The sequence below is a fragment of the Scomber japonicus genome, chromosome 19 (assembly GCF_027409825.1).
Source record: "Scomber japonicus isolate fScoJap1 chromosome 19, fScoJap1.pri, whole genome shotgun sequence".
In the NCBI taxonomy this organism is placed as follows: domain Eukaryota; kingdom Metazoa; phylum Chordata; class Actinopteri; order Scombriformes; family Scombridae; genus Scomber; species Scomber japonicus.
The window spans coordinates 33142974-33163371 of NC_070596.1; the positions used below are offsets into that span (position 1 = coordinate 33142974).

General features: G+C 46.3%; 2 protein-coding genes across 2 annotated transcripts; both read right to left on the bottom strand.

Moving 5' to 3' along the window:
• Positions 1–3121: 3121 nt before the first annotated feature.
• On the bottom strand, positions 3122–7628 carry slc25a46 (solute carrier family 25 member 46). Its single transcript, XM_053339903.1, has 8 exons — positions 7207–7628; positions 6605–6647; positions 6326–6383; positions 6028–6105; positions 5222–5322; positions 4981–5037; positions 4538–4595; positions 3122–4405 (listed from the first exon to the last, which is right to left on the bottom strand). Exons 1-8 carry the CDS (start codon positions 7466–7468, stop codon positions 3809–3811), a joined length of 1254 nt encoding a protein of 417 aa, XP_053195878.1. The 5' UTR covers positions 7469–7628; the 3' UTR covers positions 3122–3808.
• Positions 7629–9869: 2241 nt separating this feature from the next.
• On the bottom strand, positions 9870–20089 carry slc31a1 (solute carrier family 31 member 1). Its single transcript, XM_053340131.1, has 5 exons — positions 20004–20089; positions 17953–18110; positions 17781–17853; positions 17001–17169; positions 9870–11535 (listed from the first exon to the last, which is right to left on the bottom strand). The coding sequence occupies exons 2-5, from the start codon at positions 18106–18108 to the stop codon at positions 11334–11336; spliced, it is 600 nt and encodes a 199-aa protein (XP_053196106.1). The 5' UTR covers positions 18109–18110; positions 20004–20089; the 3' UTR covers positions 9870–11333.
• Between the last annotated feature and the right edge of the window lie 309 nt (positions 20090–20398).

The following is a 20398-nucleotide window of genomic DNA, read 5'->3' on the forward strand; positions in this document are numbered from 1 at the left end:
TTGTGTTATGAAGGGAGGAGCAGGTTGTGGTATGAAGGGAGGAGCAGGTTGTGTATGAAGGGAGGAGCAGGTTGTGTTATGATGGGAGGAGCAGGTTGTGGTATGAAGGGAGGAGCAGGTTGTGTTATGATGGGAGGAGTTGAATTTAGATGGTTAACTAGCTGCTATCAACTTCTAATGAAATCGAACAAGTGATCAACAGAGTTAACGTCACGTTACTTGAAGCACCGCCGCTGCTGGAAGCACAGAGGGGGAAACACTGCCCACAGGAACTACAGCACAATGTTCTCCTACAGGAACCACAGCACAATGTTCTCCTACAGGAACCACAGCACAATGTTCTCTCAAGACAGAGACAATGACACAAGGCCACAGAGAATTTAAACATTTTAATATGTTTAAATATAATATTGTTTTAACATCTGAAACATTATTCTTATATCATTTATATATATATATATATCCACTAGCAATACCTTCACGGCCCACCAGGGGGCCGCGGCCCACAGGTTGGAAATGACTGGTCTAGTCTACTGTAGCTATAATACAGTGCATCATTATATTCACAGGATTGTGTGTGTGTGTGTGTGTGTGTGTGTGTGTGTGTGTGTGTGTGTAGTTTGGTTGATGTGAGCGCAGGCCCGGCCCTAACCAATTTGGCGCCCTCAGCAAGATTTTAGGTGGTGCTCCCCCCCTTGCATCGCAGTAAATTCCACTGCTGGTGTTCATACTCACAAGAAACTGAACAGCTTTAACTTGGACATTCTTTTATTTAAGGAAAGCAAATCGAAATACTACAAATTAGAAAGAAATACAAAAAATATGAAATGAACATATGAAATATAACTGCTGCTGAGGTGGAGGCAACAGGAGGAGCTGCTGCTACATCACTGCCGGGTGGTGCTGCTGAGGTGGAGGCGACAGGAGGAGCGCTCGATGCCGCTACATCACTGCCGGGTGGTGCTGCTGAGGTGGAGGCGACAGGAGGAGCGCTTGCAGGGGTGGGGCTGGGAAACCTCAACAGCACATCTGAAGAGAGAAGAATTTCACATTTAATGTTGAATAAAATAGAAATATGAAACTATATCGTCTGCACACTAAATAAACTGGGACTTTTCTATTCCCGGTGAAATATGGTTTATATGTGAACGTTGAATAAATCACTTTTCAACCAATTTTCACCGGTTACCATGGATACACGTCTGTTAGGCGACTTTTCACCGGTTACCATAGTTACATGTCTTTAAACCAAAACGTGCCCGTTGGGAAGGTGGGAGCGGTTAAATGACTATCCTCCATCACATTAACAGTTAACGCTATTTAATGATTAGCAAACCACGCTATGCTAATGGCTAACGACGTCATCTCCTAACAGACTAATAATGACGTCATCTTTATTGTAACGTTACCTCTTTGTCTCTTCTTTTCTTTTCTTCTCTTCCTCCTCTGGGCAGCAGACAGTTTACAGTCTAATTAGGCGGTGGTGGTGGTGGGGGTGGGTGGGGGTCTTAGGAAAGCAACGTGTCATCATCATTATTATTATTCCTATTTAACAGACTTTACTATGCAGGTAAATGAATGTGGGCTCATTATCTTCATATTGAGACACCGAGTAGTTTTAACTACAGTGAAGTTACATTTTTTTCCTTTCCCCAATTGTGGTGCCCCCCAGATGGGCTGTGCCCCCCTAATGGACGGCGGTGCCCCCCTGATGGGCGGTGCCCCCCTAATGGACGGCTGTGCCCCCCTAATGGACGGCTGTGCCCCCCGGGAGGACTGTGCCCCCCTGATGGACGGCTGTGCCCCCCTAATGGACGGCTGTGCCCCCCTAATGGACGGCTGTGCCCCCCTGATGGACGGCTGTGCCCCCCCGGGAGGACTGTGCCCCCCTAATGGACGGCTGTGCCCCCCGGGAGGACTGTGCCCCCCGGATGGGCGGTGCCCCCCAGATGAACGGCTGTGTCCCTCAGATGGACGCCCCCCCCCAGATGGACGCCCCCCCCAGATGGACGGCTATGCCAGGGGCAGCCCAGCGTCTTCCTGCTCGTCTCTCTGGTTCTTACCTGTTAATGAAGACGATGAAGACGATGAAGACGAGCAGCCTTCACTGCTCCTCACGGATCCTTCTGATCTGATTCTGCTTCTCTGGAGTCACATGACTCTGCAACACAAAACAATTTAACCCCTTCTGACCCCAACTCACTCAGCAGATGGTTTGAATCCACATGAATGAATGAGTGAGAGGGTTAGGGTCAGGGTTAGAGTGGGTCAGGGTCAGTCAGGGTCAGTCAGGGTCAGTCAGGGTCAGTCAGGGTCAGTCAGGGTCAGTCAGGGTCAGTTAGGGTCAGTTAGGGTCAGTCAGGGTCAGTCAGGGTCAGTTAGGGTCAGTTAGGGTCAGTTAGGGTCAGTCAGGGTCAGTCAGGGTCAGTTAGGGTCAGTTAGGGTCAGTCAGGGTCAGTCAGGGTCAGTTAGGGTCAGTCAGGGTCAGTCAGGGTCAGTCAGGGTCAGTTAGGGTCAGTTAGGGTCAGTTAGGGTCAGTCAGGGTCAGTCAGGGTCATGATGAAACTTCTCTTCACTCTGTTTGTGAATGAAGAGAAAAGTCACGTGTCTCAACATCTGAGAGAAAGTTACAAACCAGACCCCCAGACCCCCAACACCCCCCTGAACCAGACCCCCAGACCCCCAACACCCCCCTGAACCAGACCCTCAACACCCCCCTGAACCAGACCCCCAACACCCCCCTGAACCAGACCCTCAACACCCCCCTGAACCAGACCCCCAACACCCCCCTGAACCAGACCCTCAACACCCCCCTGAACCAGACCCCCAACACCCCCCTGAACCAGACCCCCAGACCCTCAACACCCCCCTGAACCAGACCCCCAGACCCTCAACACCCCCCTGAACCAGACCCCCAGTGAGACTCATATTGTGAATCAGGTTCTGAACGTTGATGAATCCCAGATGTGTGAACGAGGTCCAGTGAGTCCAGACTGCCCCCCCCCCTCCCTCCACCCTCACAGGAAGTGACCCGCGGCAGCATGGTGAGCAGGAAGGGGGGGGGGGGGGGGGGGGGTCATAACACCAATAACTGATCAATAGATTATTTTAAATCATGGAGTCGTTTAAACACTCAACGGTTTATTTTCTACATCAAGTTTCAACAAACAGCAAAAACACAGAAAGTGCACAAATCAATAAAAAAGCTTGAACTGAATATTTATTATTGATTTATTGATTGATTGATTTATTGATCTCTTATAATTTGATCTAACTCTACCTTCGTTCATTTTTACAACTTTATATAAATAAAAAGTGGATCAATATACACGTGACGGGCGACCAATCAGCTGTCAGAGTTCAACACAAGCAGGTTAATGATGTCATGCTTTCATGCTGGACAGGAAGTGACGCCGCATCTCCATGGCGACGGGACCACAACATTTAGTTTAAAGGCAGGAAGTGACACCTGTGGAGCTACGCTAGCAGTTTCCCTCCGCTTCCAGTGTTTGTGCTAAGCTAGGCTAACACTACAGTAGAGGACAGGAAGTGGTTTAGGTTCCAGCTGGTTGCTAAGCTGTTGCTAGGTGGTCCGGTCACATGATCACTTCCTGATCAGCAGATTATTGATCAAACTTTTACAATAATAATAAACTAAAGATTTTTTTTCTGTTTTCATATTTTTGTCGCTCATGTTTTCACTGAGTCCTTCAGCTTTTTAAACGTGGTTGCCGTGGCGACAGTGATGCTCTACTGGGTGAAGCGGTGGATGAAATGATGGTGATGTTGCGTCTCCATGGCGACGGCTCTAGCTGGCCTTGCCCTCCAGCAGCAGCAGCCTCAGCATTGTCCTGGCGGCGGCGAGCAGCGCTCCGTGCAGCGCGTACTGCGCCACCAACGCCCCGAAGCCGCGGTAGAAGCCCGCCCCCCCCTCCTTCCTCCGGATGGCGTGGAGACAGTCGGCGAAGCCGTCGTACTGCGTGTTGACGGGCAGCACCAGCGGGCTGCCGCCGTTGCTCGCGGCGACGGCTCCGTCAGTGGCGTCGATGATGGTGCGCGTCCCCTGCAGGCCGAGCCGGTGCAGCGCCGTCTCCAGCGGGAACAGGACCACGTCGGCCACCAGAGACCCCGCCCACGCCGCCGCCAGCTCAGGGAAGTAGGCGTCCAGCGGGTTGGCGGGGTCGCCGCGCTGCTTCCTGCCCCGCTGGTGCAGCCACAGCGCCACCCGCTGGACGGAGGCAGAGATGGCGTAGCGCAGCACGGCGTGCAGCGCGGCAGGAAGTAGCATGTAGCTGAGCGGCAGCAGGCGGCGGCTGTGAGGAGCGCCGACCCCCAACAGCCGGGTCAGCCCCTCCCTCACACAGTCCAGCAGACCCGCCGACGAATCATCACGCACGATCTCACTCTGCAGCACAGGGGCATGATGGGAAATAAAGTGTTTAACACCAGACAGTCTGAGTCTGCAGCACAGATGCATGATGGGAAAGACAGTCTGAGTCTGATCAGCTGATCAGCTGATCAGCTGATCAATAATCACCTGCACGGTCTCGATGAGGCTGGCGCAATAAAACGGCAGCGCGACCACAGCTGTTAACCTGCAAGATACACAACAGTGTTACTACACCCGTACTACACCTGCACTCCACCCGTACTCCACCTGCACTACACCTGCACTACACCTGCACTACACCCGTACTCCACCTGGACCACACCTGTACTACACCTGTACCACACCCGTACTCCACCTGCACTACACCTGTACTACACCCGCACTACACCTGTACTACACATGTACTACACCCGTACTACACCTGTACTACACCTGTACTCCACCTGCACTACACCTGTACTACACCTGTACTCCACCTGCACTACACCTGTACTACACCCGCACTACACCTGCACTACACTTGTACTACACCTGCACTACACCTGTACTACACCTGTAGAGTGAAACAGTAGAAGAAGAAATGAACTGACCCTTTGAGCAGCAGATGTCCCGCCAGCTGCTTCCAGCTCCACCTGTGAGGGAGCTCCCTGCAACACACACACACACACACACACACACACACACACACACACACACACACACACACACACACACACACACACACACACACACACACACACACACACACACACACACACACACACACACACCTGAATACTACAGTAATACTGCAGTAATACTACAGCAGCAGTAGTAGTGTTGTGTGGTTACCGTGGTAACGGCGTGAACTCGCTGATGATGCCTTCGGCTCCCAGCGTGACGCCATGGACGATGAAAGTGCTTCCCATCCCTTTCCACAGAGCCTTCACACCCTGCACACCAATAATCAATAATCAATAATCAATCAGGACTAACCCTAACCCTGATCATCAGTTATTGATCCTGATCATCAGTTATTGATCCTGATCATCAGTAGTTATTGATCCTGATCATCAGTAGTTATTATTGATCCTGATCATCAGTTATTGATCCTGATCATCATCAGTTATTGATCCTGATCATCAGTAGTTATTGATCCTGATCATCAGTAGTTATTATTGATCCTGATCATCAGTAGTTATTATTGATCCTGATCATCAGTAGTTATTGATCCTGATCATCAGTAGTTATTGATCCTGATCATCAGTAGTTATTATTGATCCTGATCATCAGTAGTTATTATTGATCCTGATCATCAGTAGTTATTATTGATCCTGATCATCAGTAGTTATTGATCCTGATCATCAGTAGTTATTGATCCTGATCATCAGTAGTTATTATTGATCCTGATCATCAGTTATTGATCCTGATCATCAGCAGTTATTGATCCTGATCATCAGTAGTTATTATTGATCCTGATCATCAGTAGTTATTGATCCTGATCATCAGTTATTGATCCTGATCATCAGTTATTGATCCTGATCATCAGTTATTGATCCTGATCATCAGTAGTTATTGATCCTGATCATCAGTAGTTATTGATCCTGATCATCAGTTATTGATCCTGATCATCAGTAGTTATTGATCCCGGGGCCTACCTGAGCCTTGGTGATGGAGTACATGACGGCGACGGCGCTGAACGGAGTCAGGTGGTAACAGCGAGCGTGGTAGTTCACCTGAAACCAGCAGCCAATCAGAGAGCAGCAGGTGAGGATGAGATGCTCGTTAATCATTAATTTACTGAAGGACACCTGATGACATCACAGGACACCTGATGACATCACAGGACACCTGATGACATCATAGAACACCTAATGACATCACAGGACACCTGATGACATCACAGGACACCTGATGACATCATAGGACACCTGATGACATCATTAAGTGGCTCACCTGACACTGTCTGCGAAACACGATGCAGGGATGAGCCAACACGTTCTCTGTGAAGAGACTACACACACACACACACACACACACACACAGACACACACACAGACATATACACACACACACACACACACACACGTGTCAAACTACATTATTTTAAATTAAATTGGATCAGCTGTTTCAACGACGCAAGGTCACATGGTCATCTCTACGGCCTGTGATTGGCTGACAGCTTATCAATCAAACTTTTATTGATTAATGATAATAAACAGAAACATTTCCAACCTGACGAGTCCGATCCCAAAACCAGCGAATCGATTCAGCTGCTCTGCAAAACACATCATCATCACCATCATCATCATCATCATCATCACCACCACCACCACCACCACATTAACTTTGATACAGATTATCCTGGGAGCTAACTGTCATGTAGCCGTTAGCCTTTCCCATTCACTTCCCTTTCTACCATTAGCCTGGGAGCTAACTGTCATGTAGCCGTTAGCCTTTCCCATTCACTTCCCTTTCTACCATTAGCCTGGGAGCTAACTGTCATGTAGCCGTTAGCCTTTCCCATTCACTTCCCTTTCTACCATTAGCCTGGGAGCTAACTGTCATGTAGCCGTTAGCCTTTCCCATTCACTTCCCATTCTACCATTAGCCTGGGAGCTAACTGTCATGTAGTCGTTAGCCTTTCCCATTCACTTCCCATTCTACCATTAGCCTGGGAGCTAACTGTCATGTAGTCGTTAGCCTTTTCCATTCTCTTCCCATTCTACCGCTAGCCTGGGAGCTAACTGTCATGTAGCCGTTAGCCTTTCCCATTCACTTCCCATTCTACCATTAGCCTGGGAGCTAACCCCCTCCGTGCAGCTACACCGACCAACCTGCGGGCGGCACGCCGGGCTGCGGAGCGTCCCAGCCGGCTGCGGGAGCTCCGGGCTCCGGCGGCTCGTCGTGCAGCGGTGTCCGGTCTGCTCCGTACAGGTTGCGGCTGCCGGGGATGTCCGGTGGCGTGGTGACCCAGTGGTGGAGCTGCGGCTCCGCGGGGGCTCCGGCGCTCCTCACCGGGTATCCCGCTCCGTACAGCGGGTCATCACGGCCCCGGTAACCGAGCCCGTCGAAGCTGTCCGGCCGCCTGGAGGCCATGAGGACACCGAGACTGAGGTCCGGTTCACGGATACAGAGGAGTGTTAGACTGCACGCATCCAGGTCCCGGTAAAGTACCGGAGGATCAGTCACCGGAGGAACCGGAGGAACCGTAACCCTGACGGTTTGACCCACTGCAGGAAAACAACATCCAGCGCTCACCTGCGGCCCGGAAGTACTCCTCCTCACATCCGGCAGACTGCAGCCGTTACTGGTTATTGCCCCATACAGCCTGTTACTGCCCCCTACAGCCTGTTACTGCCCCCTACAGCCCGTTACTGCCCCATACAGCCCCCTACAGCCTATTACTGCCCCCTACAGCCTGTTACTGCCCCCTACAGCCCGTTACTGCCCCCTACAGCCTATTACTGCCCCCTACAGCCTATTATTGCCCCATACAGCCTGTTACTGCCCCCTACAGCCCGTTACTGCCCCCTACAGCCTGTTACTGCCCCCTACAGCCTGTTACTGCCCCATACAGCCTGTTACTGCCCCCTACAGCCCGTTACTGCCCCATACAGCCTGTTACTGCCCCCTACAGCCCGTTACTGCCCCCTACAGCCTATTACTGCCCCCTACAGCCTATTACTGCCCCCTATAGCCCGTTACTGCCCGCTACTGCCCCTTGCAGCTCACTAATGCCCCCTACAGCCTGTTACTGCCCCTACAGAACTACTGAACTGTGAGCTGACTACACACTGCTGTCTGGTTTCAACAACGTGTTGTATTTAAAAGCTTGTTATATTTTCCATTGAGTCAAATCTGGTACCTCTAACTGTACTACAGTATAGTACTAGTACTACAGTATAGTACTAGTACCTCTAACTGTACTACAGTATAGTACTAGTACTACAGTATAGTACTAGTACCTCTAACTGTACTACAGTATAGTACTAGTACTACAGTATAGTACTAGTACCTCTAACTGTACTACAGTATAGTACTAGTACTACAGTATAGTACTAGTACTACAGTATAGTACTAGTACCTCTAACTGTACTACAGTAGAGGTACTAACTGTACTACAGTATAGTACTAGTACTACAGTATAGTACTAGTACCTCTAACTGTACTACAGTATAGTACTAGTACTACAGTAGAGTACTAGTACTACAGTAAAGTACCAGTACTACAGTATAGTACTAGTACTATACTGTAGTACTGGTACTACAGTAGAGTACTAGTACTACAGTATAGTACTAGTACTACAGTAAAGTACTACAGTATAGTACTACAGTAAAGTACTAGTACTACAGTAAAGTACTAGTACTACAGTATAGTACTAGAACTACAGTATAGTACTACAGTAGAGTACTACAGTATAGTACTACAGTAAAGTACTAGTACTACAGTAAAGTACTAGTACTACAGTATAGTACTAGTACTACAGTAAAGTACTACAGTATAGTACTACAGTAAAGTACTAGTACTACAGTAAAGTACTAGTACTACAGTATAGTACTAGTACTACAGTAGAGTACTAGTACTCTACTGTAGTACTTTACTCTACTGTAGTACTACAGTAAAGTAGTAGTACTACAGTAGAGTAAAGTACTACAGTAGAGTACTAGTACTACAGTATAGTACTAGTACTACAGTATAGTACTACAGTAAAGTACTAGTACTACAGTAAAGTACTAGTACTACAGTAGAGTACTACAGTAAAGTACTAGTACTACAGTAGAGTACTAGTACTACAGTAAAGTACTACAGTAAAGTACTAGTACTACAGTAAAGTACTAGTACTACAGTAAAGTACTACAGTAAAGTACTAGTACTACAGTATAGTACTACAGTAAAGTACCAGTACTACAGTATAGTACTAGTACTATACTGTAGTACTGGTACTACAGTATAGTACTAGTACTATACTGTAGTACTATACTGTAGTACTGGTACTACAGTATAGTACTACAGTATAGTACTAGTACTACAGTAAAGTACTACAGTAAAGTACTAGTACTACAGTAAAGTACTAGTACTACAGTATAGTACTACAGTAAAGTACCAGTACTACAGTATAGTACTAGTACTATACTGTAGTACTGGTACTACAGTATAGTACTAGTACTATACTGTAGTACTATACTGTAGTACTGGTACTACAGTATAGTACTACAGTATAGTACTGGTACTACAGTAAAGTACTACAGTAAAGTACTAGTACTACAGTAAAGTACTAGTACTACAGTAAAGTACTACAGTAAAGTACTAGTACTACAGTATAGTACTACAGTAAAGTACCAGTACTACAGTATAGTACTAGTACTATACTGTAGTACTGGTACTACAGTATAGTACTAGTACTATACTGTAGTACTATACTGTAGTACTGGTACTACAGTATAGTACTAGTACTATACTGTAGTACTGGTACTCTAACAGACAAACTGACGAGGAGTTTCTTCATAAACTTTATTGGTTTTTTATTTTCCAGCATTTTTGACAACAATTAAAACATTTGACACTTTTAATAAAATCCTTCACACAGTTTTTAATCGTTTCAACATGAAGACGAACGTGCAGCTTCTGCCACCAGCTCCTCAGCACGCCGTCCGTCCTGCACCTGATTGGTCCAGAAAGTGCGAAAAAATACCAGAAAAGACCAAAACAAAGAAAATCACATTTAAAGTCATTTCATGAGAACAGAGACGCTAGAACCCGCGTCGTTCCTGGAAATGAGCTTCGTTAGTTTAACCCTCACATACGGCTCACGCTCCAACCTGGAAACGCTTCCTTTAGCCAGAGATGAGGATGAATGATCGTCACGGGACAGAGACGGGAAATGTTTCAGCTGTTGTTGTCGAGTGTTTGAATCATTGAACAGAAACATGAAAGACTCGGAGCCTCGGACCCTCTAACCCTCGGACCCTCGGACCCTCGGACCCTCGTGGAGGCTGAACAGTATGATGAGGGTTAAAGTGAATCACTGGCCTCCAGTCAGCAGCAGCACGTTGAGCCTCGTTAAGGCAGCAGGTGTCTCGTTAAGGACGACGGTGTAGCTAAACACGATTGATCGCAAAATTTAACAAAAAAACCCAAAAAACAAAAAAAGGTCCAGAAACGCGTCGTAAAGAAGATTAAAACCAAACGCGTCGTTAATAATCTTCTTCTCGTGTTTCTGGAGCTCAAAATGTCGGCAGGTGTACGATGTTTTGAATTTCAAAATAAAAGCGGGGAAATAATCACAAAACAAAAACATGATGTAAACCTTTAAGTATCTGAGCTCTGATTGGCTACTGTGAACGATGACGTAATCAAGGATAAAAATGTGAGCTGGTTTCACGTTAACGTTATAGTTTCAAAAAAAGACAAAAAAAAAAAAAAAAAGATATATTTTTATATTTTCACTTAAATCTAAAAAAAAGTTAATAAAACATCTATTCGCTAATAAATTATACTGCCTATTTTCTGATTGGTTGCTCCTCTTGAACCGCTAACGATGCTAACTACAATAATACGTGAATGTAAGCTACATATAGCGCTAACCTTCCAGTTGTCATGGCACTAACGAAGAAAATAAAAAATAAAAAGATAGAACGAGGTGATTTGGCCAATCAGACGTCTGAAGTGGTCGAGCTGTGATTGGTCGGCTCGTCCAGCTGGAGAAGTTTTCCCGCCTCCCCGAAAAAAAAGAAGAAAAAAAAGATGTTTGTGGCAGAAAACAACGAGTGCGATAAGTCGTTTTTCTAGCTAACTACAGTCGTTAGTGTACGAGGCGTTACCATGGTTACCGAGTAACAGCTGTTTGTAGTTTAGTGTCTCGCGCGCCGATACGTTAGCACGTCAGCTAGCGTTCATCGATTGTGATCAGCAATAATCAAACCTCACGACAGGAAAGCTAACTAGCACACGAGCTAACAGGCTAATGGCAGTGCTCCGTGATGTCGACGACCACGGCCTTCCGCCAGCTGAACAGGAAGTAGCCCATGCCGGCGCCGGCTGCCACGGCGATGCAGAGGTAGCCGTTGTAGGTCATGAAGACGAGCATCAGGAAGTAGCTGACGACCACCTGAAAGATGTGCAGCAGGGTCTGCAGGAAGTGGGCGGGGCTTAGCATCCGCTGTCTGAGAGGAGAAGAAGAGCGAGTCAGCATGACTGTTAGCATCAACTTTATTCTCATTAGCAGTGTTAGCATGAGCAATAAAGATAATGATGAACTGCTGATAGCATCACTAATAATACAAATAAGAAGCACCCTTCAAAATAAAATGCTTCAAATAAAAAAACAGTAAATAATAGGAAAATAAAATAGTGGAGAGTTACTGTTACTACATCTACCACTACAACTACTACAGTTAGCTGAGTTAGCAGCAGAAAGCTAGCGTCCATGCTTCAGGTAGCGGTGATGATTTTGATTGACAGGTGTCACTTGGAAGGGGGCGGGGCTTCAGAGGCTGATTTTTACACAACTTTGAAGCCTAATTTCATATATTTTTGATTTTTTTAATCATTCAAATTTGGCAGGGTGGTTAACAACACACTTTTCTGTGGTATAAAAATAAATATAGTAATAAACACACTCACTGTTAGAAGCTAATGTTACTCTATATATACTGTTAGCTAGCACTGTTGGCATTTCTGGTAGATGTTTTATTACATTTATGATCTTGAGTTAGATTAATGGATGTAGCATTAGCAGCAGCGTTAGCATTAGTTAAAATATTTATTGCTAGCAGCAGCATTGTTTATTAGCTTTATGTTAATAACGATTATTTCATCCCAGTTAGCATCTTGTTTTTCACATTAGCATGTTAGCTTAAACCTAATCCAGGAAAATGTAATACACTTAGCATTGTTAACATTGTTAGCATCATTAGCTGCTCTGGACTTCCACACAGAAGAGCTCTGTAACCAGTTACTGACAGTCTACCAGGGCTGGACGATACCTCTGTAGACTCTCTAACTACCTCTGTAGACTCTAACTACCTCTGTAGACTCTCTAACTACCTCTGTAGACTCTCTAACTACCTCTGTAGACTCTAACTACCTCTGTAGACTCTAACTACCTCTGTAGACTCTCTAACTACCTCTGTAGACTCTAACTACCTCTGTAGACTCTCTAACTACCTCTGTAGACTCTAACTACCTCTGTAGACTCTAACTACCTCTGTAGACTCTCTAACTACCTCTGTAGACTCTAACTACCTCTGTAGACTCTCTAACTACCTCTGTAGACTCTCTAACTACCTCTGTAGACTCTAACTACCTCTGTAGACTCTAACTACCTCTGTAGACACTCTAACTACCTCTGTAGACTCTAACTACCTCTGTAGACTCTCTAACTACCTCTGTAGACTCTCTAACTACCTCTGTAGACCCTAACTACCTCTGTAGACTCTCTAACTACCTCTGTAAACTCTCTAACTACCTCTGTAGACTCTAACTACCTCTGTAGACTCTCTAACTACCTCTGTAGACTCTAACTACCTCTGTAGACTCTCTAACTACCTCTGTAGACTCTCTAACTACCTCTGTAGACTCTCTAACTACCTCTGTAGACTCTAACTACCTCTGTAGACTCTCTAACTACCTCTGTAGACTCTAACTACCTCTGTAGACTCTCTAACTACCTCTGTAGACTCTCTAACTACCTCTGTAGACTCTCTAACTACCTCTGTAGACTCTCTAACTACCTCTGTAGACTCTAACTACCTCTGTAGACTCTCTAACTACCTCTGTAGACTCTCTAACTACCTCTGTAGACTCTAACTACCTCTGTAGACTCTCTAACTACCTCTGTAGACTCTAACTACCTCTGTAGACTCTAACTACCTCTGTAGACTCTCTAACTACCTCTGTAGACTCTCTAACTACCTCTGTAGACTCTCTAACTACCTCTGTAGACTCTAACTACCTCTGTAGACTCTCTAACTACCTCTGTAGACTCTAACTACCTCTGTAGACTCTCTAACTACCTCTGTAGACTCTAACTACCTCTGTAGACTCTCTAACTACCTCTGTAGACTCTAACTACCTCTGTAGACTCTAACTACCTCTGTAGACTCTCTAACTACCTCTGTAGACTCTCTAACTACCTCTGTAGACTCTCTAACTACCTCTGTAGACTCTCTAACTACCTCTGTAGACTCTAACTACCTCTGTAGACTCTAACTACCTCTGTAGACCCTCTAACTACCTCTGTAGACTCTAACTACCTCTGTAGACTCTCTAACTACCTCTGTAGACTCTCTAACTACCTCTGTAGACTCTCTAACTACCTCTGTAGACTCTAACTACCTCTGTAGACTCTAACTACCCCTGTAGACTCTAACTACCTCTGTAGACTCTCTAACTACCTCTGTAGACTCTCTAACTACCTCTGTAGACTCTAACTACCTCTGTAGACTCTCTAACTACCTCTGTAGACTCTAACTACCTCTGTAGACTCTAACTACCTCTGTAGACTCTCTAACTACCTCTGTAGACTCTAACTACCTCTGTAGACTCTAACTACCTCTGTAGACTCTCTAACTACCTCTGTAGACTCTAACTACCTCTGTAGACTCTCTAACTACCTCTGTAGACTCTAACTACCTCTGTAGACTCTCTAACTACCTCTGTAGACTCTAACTACCTCTGTAGACTCTAACTACCTCTGTAGACTCTCTAACTACCTCTGTAGACTCTAACTACCTCTGTAGACTCTCTAACTACCTCTGTAGACTCTCTAACTACCTCTGTAGACTCTCTAACTACCTCTGTAGACTCTAACTACCTCTGTAGACTCTAACTACCTCTGTAGACTCTAACTACCTCTGTAGACTCTAACTACCTCTGTAGACTCTAACTACCTCTGTAGACTCTCTAACTACCTCTGTAGACTCTCTAACTACCTCTGTAGACTCTAACTACCTCTGTAGACTCTAACTACCTCTGTAGACTCTAACTACCTCTGTAGACTCTCTAACTACCTCTGTAGACTCTAACTACCTCTGTAGACTCTAACTACCTCTGTAGACTCTAACTACCTCTGTAGACTCTCTAACTACCTCTGTAGACTCTAACTACCTCTGTAGACTCTCTAACTACCTCTGTAGACTCTAACTACCTCTGTAGACTCTCTAACTACCTCTGTAGACTCTAACTACCTCTGTAGACTCTCTAACTACCTCTGTAGACTCTCTAACTACCTCTGTAGACTCTCTAACTACCTCTGTAGACTCTGACTACCTCTGTAGACTCTCTAACTACCTCTGTAGACTCTCTAACTACCTCTGTAGACTCTCTAACTACCTCTGTAGACTCTCTAACTACCTCTGTAGACTCTAACTACCTCTGTAGACTCTAACTACCCCTGTAGACTCTAACTACCTCTGTAGACTCTCTAACTACCTCTGTAGACTCTCTAACTACCTCTGTAGACTCTAACTACCTCTGTAGACTCTCTAACTACCTCTGTAGACTCTAACTACCTCTGTAGACTCTAACTACCTCTGTAGACTCTAACTACCTCTGTAGACTCTAACTACCTCTGTAGACTCTCTAACTACCTCTGTAGACTCTAACTACCTCTGTAGACTCTAACTACCTCTGTAGACTCTCTAACTACCTCTGTAGACTCTAACTACCTCTGTAGACTCTAACTACCTCTGTAGACTCTAACTACCTCTGTAGACTCTCTAACTACCTCTGTAGACTCTCTAACTACCTCTGTAGACTCTCTAACTACCTCTGTAGACTCTCTAACTACCTCTGTAGACTCTCTAACTACCTCTGTAGACTCTAACTACCTCTGTAGACTCTAACTACCCCTGTAGACTCTAACTACCTCTGTAGACTCTCTAACTACCTCTGTAGACTCTCTAACTACCTCTGTAGACTCTAACTACCTCTGTAGACTCTCTAACTACCTCTGTAGACTCTAACTACCTCTGTAGACTCTAACTACCTCTGTAGACTCTCTAACTACCTCTGTAGACTCTAACTACCTCTGTAGACTCTAACTACCTCTGTAGACTCTCTAACTACCTCTGTAGACTCTAACTACCTCTGTAGACTCTCTAACTACCTCTGTAGACTCTCTAACTACCTCTGTAGACTCTCTAACTACCTCTGTAGACTCTAACTACCTCTGTAGACTCTAACTACCTCTGTAGACTCTCTAACTACCTCTGTAGACTCTGACTACCTCTGTAGACTCTAACTACCTCTGTAGACTCTCTAACTACCTCTGTAGACTCTCTAACTACCTCTGTAGACTCTCTAACTACCTCTGTAGACTCTAACTACCCCTGTAGACTCTCTAACTACCTCTGTAGACTCTAACTACCTCTGTAGACTCTCTAACTACCTCTGTAGACTCTGACTACCTCTGTAGACTCTAACTACCTCTGTAGACTCTCTGTAGACTCTGTACCAGCCCTACTGACTGCTGCTGCTTCAGAGAGGATGAGATGCAGAAAGACCCAGAACCAGAACCAGGATCAGGACCAGAACCAGGATCAGGACCAGAACCAGAACCAGAACCAAGATCAGGACCAGAACCAGAACCAGGATCAGGACCAGAACCAGAACCAGAACCAGGACCAGAACCAGAACCAGAACCAGAACCAGGACCAGAACCAGAACCAGAACCAGGATCAGAACCAGAACCAGAACCAGAACCAGAACCAGGACCAAAACCAGAACCAGAACCAGAACTCTGAGTTACCTGATAGAGGGTCCTGAGAGGCGGGACTTAAGTGCAACAGGAGTCTCCGCCTCCTCCAAACCCTGACTGTCAGTCATTAAACTGATGAACACATGACATGTATGATCACATGACTGATGATCACATGACTGATGAACACATGACTGATGATCACATGACTGATGATCACATGACATGTATGATCACATGACTGATGATCACATGACTGATGATCACATGACTGATGATCACATGACTGATGACTGATGATCACATGACTGATGAACACATGACTGATGAACACATGACTGATGATCACATGACTGATGAACACATGACTGATGAACACATGACTGATGATCACATGACTGATGAACACATGACTGATGATCACATGACTGATGATCACATGACTGATGATCACATGACTGATGAACACATGACTGATGATCACATGACTGATGAACACATGACTGATGATCACATGACTGATGATCACATGACTGATGATCACATGACTGATGATCACATGACTGATGAACACATGACTGATGATCACATGACTGATGATCACATGACTGATGAACACATGACTGATGATCACATGACTGATGATCACATGACTGATGATCACATGACTGATGATCACATGACTGATGACTGATGAACACATGACTGATGAACACATGACTGATGATCACATGACTGATGAACACATGACTGATGACTGATGATCACATGACTGATGATCACATGACTGATGATCACATGACTGATGAACACATGACTGATGAACACATGACTGATGATCACATGACTGATGAACACATGACTGATGAACACATGACTGATGAACACATGACTGATGATCACATGACTGATGAACACATGACTACCTACCCGACGGTCTTGTGCGTCTCCATGAGCACGGTGCCGTCGGCGCCGGGCAGCGGCATCGAGTTGTAGCGCACGTTGACCTGACTGCGACGCAGCAGCGCCTCGCGGCCGATCTTCATCCCCTCGTACAGGACGGCCAATAGGAACACCCCGATACACGCCCCCACCATCTCTGATTGGACGAGAGGAGGAAGGAGGGAGGGGTTAAACGCTGAGCTATGAAACAGTGAAATGTGAATGTGTGAATGTGTGAATGTGTGAATGTGTGAGCGTGTGAGCGTATGAACGTGTGAGCGTGTGAACATGTGAACGTATGAACGTGTGAGCGTGTGAGCGTGTGAACGTATGAACGTGTGAGCGTGTGAACGTGTGAGCGTGTGAATGTGTGAGCGTGTGAACGTGTGAGCGTGTGAGCGTGTGAACGTATGAACGTGTGAGCGTGTGAACGTGTGAGCGTGTGAATGTGTGAGCGTGTGAACGTGTGAGCGTGTGAGCGTGTGAATGTGTGAGCGTGTGAACGTGTGAACGTGTGAACGTGTGAACGTGTGAGCGTGTGAATGTGTGAGCGTGTGAACGTGTGAGCGTGTGAGCGTGTGAATGTGTGAGCGTGTGAACGTGTGAAGGTGTGAGCGTGTGAACGTGTGTGTGTGAGCGTGTGAACGTGTGAACGTGTGAGCGTGTGAGCGTGTGAACGTATGAGCGTGTGAGCGTGTGAGCGTGTGAACATGTGTATGTGTGAAGGTGTGAACGTATGAACGTGTGAACGTGTGAACGTGCACAGACCTCCGGGGGAGTTGATGAGCAGTCCGGTGAACAGCAGCTCCACGTTACTGTATCCGAAGTAGAAGCTCATCGCCTAGGCAACGACAGCAGCGATAGCATGTTAGCTCCTTTCTGTAAGCGGCCGTTCCAAGTCATGATGATGATGCTAATGCTAATGCTAATGCTACGTTACCATGCCGCCGTGTCCGCCACACTTCCCATCATGCATTGTGTCGCTGGCCCCGGCTCCGTGGACATGGCCGCCAGCGGTGGGCGGAGCCATGGTGGCGTGATGGTGGTGGCTGTGGTCCATGGCGCTGTGGTCCATCGCCATAGCGCTGTGGTTCATGGCTGCCGGGCAACAGCCAATCAGAGAGAGGGAGACAGAACAGCCAATCAGAGAGAGGGAGACAGAGTTATTAAAAACAAACACAATCCTCTGATTGGACGGTTCAGAAAATAATAAAAATGAACAATAAAAAAACCTTTCAAGTTAAATTAAAGCTTCGTTATTGATCAACGTGCTGATCGATCACCTGACCGATACGCTCCTATTGATCTCGTCCGCTGACTCCACCTCAGCCTCACGTCGCAGCCGTAACCATGGTAACGGCCTCACGTCGCAGCCGTAACCATGGTAACAGCCTCACGTCACAGCTGTAACCATGGTAACAGCCTCACGTCACAGCTGTAACCATGGTAACGGCCTCACGTCACAGCCGTAACCATGGTAATGCTCTGACATCCATCACCGACCAGACGCCCCGCCGTAATCCGATTGGCTCTCAGGCCCCGGGGCTATGGGAGGCAGGGAGCCAATCAGAGCGCGGCTCGGTGGCGTCTGCCATCAGCCAATTAGATCACAGCTGATTAACGAGGTCTGGACGGGTCAGCCGTCGCCGGCGGCAACCGCTGTTTCCTCAGTTTGGCTGCTTTAAGATAAATGATCAATATTTAACTTTCTGCTCGTTGATGTTTAAAACCTGCTGACCCCTGACCTCTGACCCCTGACCCCTGACTCTATATCATTATTATATAAACCCTGTGAGTCTCCGCCGGTTGGACCTGAACCCGACGCTGTATTGATCTATTGACTGATTGTGAGACACGTGACGATCGGTTATTGATCTTGAACCTGTTCACACCTGCTGCTGAACACGTCTTATCGTCCAATCAGAGAGCAGGAACACCCTGACCCTGACCTTTGACCTGTACGACACGTCTTCACCGTGTGTCCCCGTTCACCTGTGATGACATCACAGTGACATCACGTGTCTCACCTGCAGCTGTCTGATCAATATAGTTCTATATTATAATAATTATTGATTAATAATCAGTGAAGGATCAATAACATGTTTACAGTGGATCAGATCAAACCGGAAACACGTCACTGCTGTATAAATAAATATTGATATCTGATTGGCAGCCTCACAGCAGCTCTTTGTCCTCAGCAGGTTTTCTGATATTTAATTCATGAGGAAGTGAAACTCTTTCCCACGAGCCTCGCCAGACTTCACTCTGCGCGTGCACTACTCGCACTCACGTGCACGCGGCTGACTTTAACCCCCCCACCTGCAGCGCATCTGAACCGGATCACCTTCACGCTGCAGGAGATTAACGGGCCGGTTACCGGGAGTCAGAACGCTGCACGTGGTTTCTATACGAGCCGAGTCCACTACCGGAACCGGTCCGAGCCGAGTTCACTACCGGAACCGGTCCGAGCCGAGAGTCACAGGTTCGACCCCCACACAACCGGAAACCAGCGGCAGCAACAAAACATTAAACCATCAGATTTACCGCTGAAGTTTGGTGTGTGTGTGACCTCTGCTGCTTTTAGCTCTTTCTGCCACACACACACACACACACACACACACACCCAGAGACAATAATACACACACACACACACACACACACACACACACACACACACACAATAATATACACACACACACACACAACACACACACAATAATACACACAAACACACACACACACAGAGACAATAATAGACACACACACACACACACACACACACACACACACACACACACACACACACACACACACACACACACACACACACACACACACACACACACACACGTTCCCAGTGGGGAAAATTAAAAACTAAAAGAGAACCGTAAAGTGCAACACATACACACACCAACACACTCACTAACACACACTAATACTAATACACACATACACACTACTACACACTACTACACACTGACACACACTCACCTCTTTTCTCGTTTTCGGGTCAAACTAAAATAAATCCGCAGAAGAAGAAGCTGTCTCCTCACCGCCGTCTGCTGCCCGCAACTTCCGCGTCCTGCGTCATGACGTCTATACGCAGCACGAAGAGGAGGGGCTTACAGTGAGGGGGGCAGAGTCAGCCAATCAGGAGGCGATGCGGGGGCGGGGCTTAGTGGAGCCACGTACACAGTCAGCTGATGAGCGCGAGCAAAGGTTTATTTCTGTTTTGATTTGTTTTTAATAGAAAGTAAAAAAATCTCATTAAATAACAAACAGAGCGCAGCGGTCACACACTAAATATATAAATATATAAATACATTAATATATAAATATATAAATATATAAATATATATATATATAAATATAACAAGAAGAGGAAC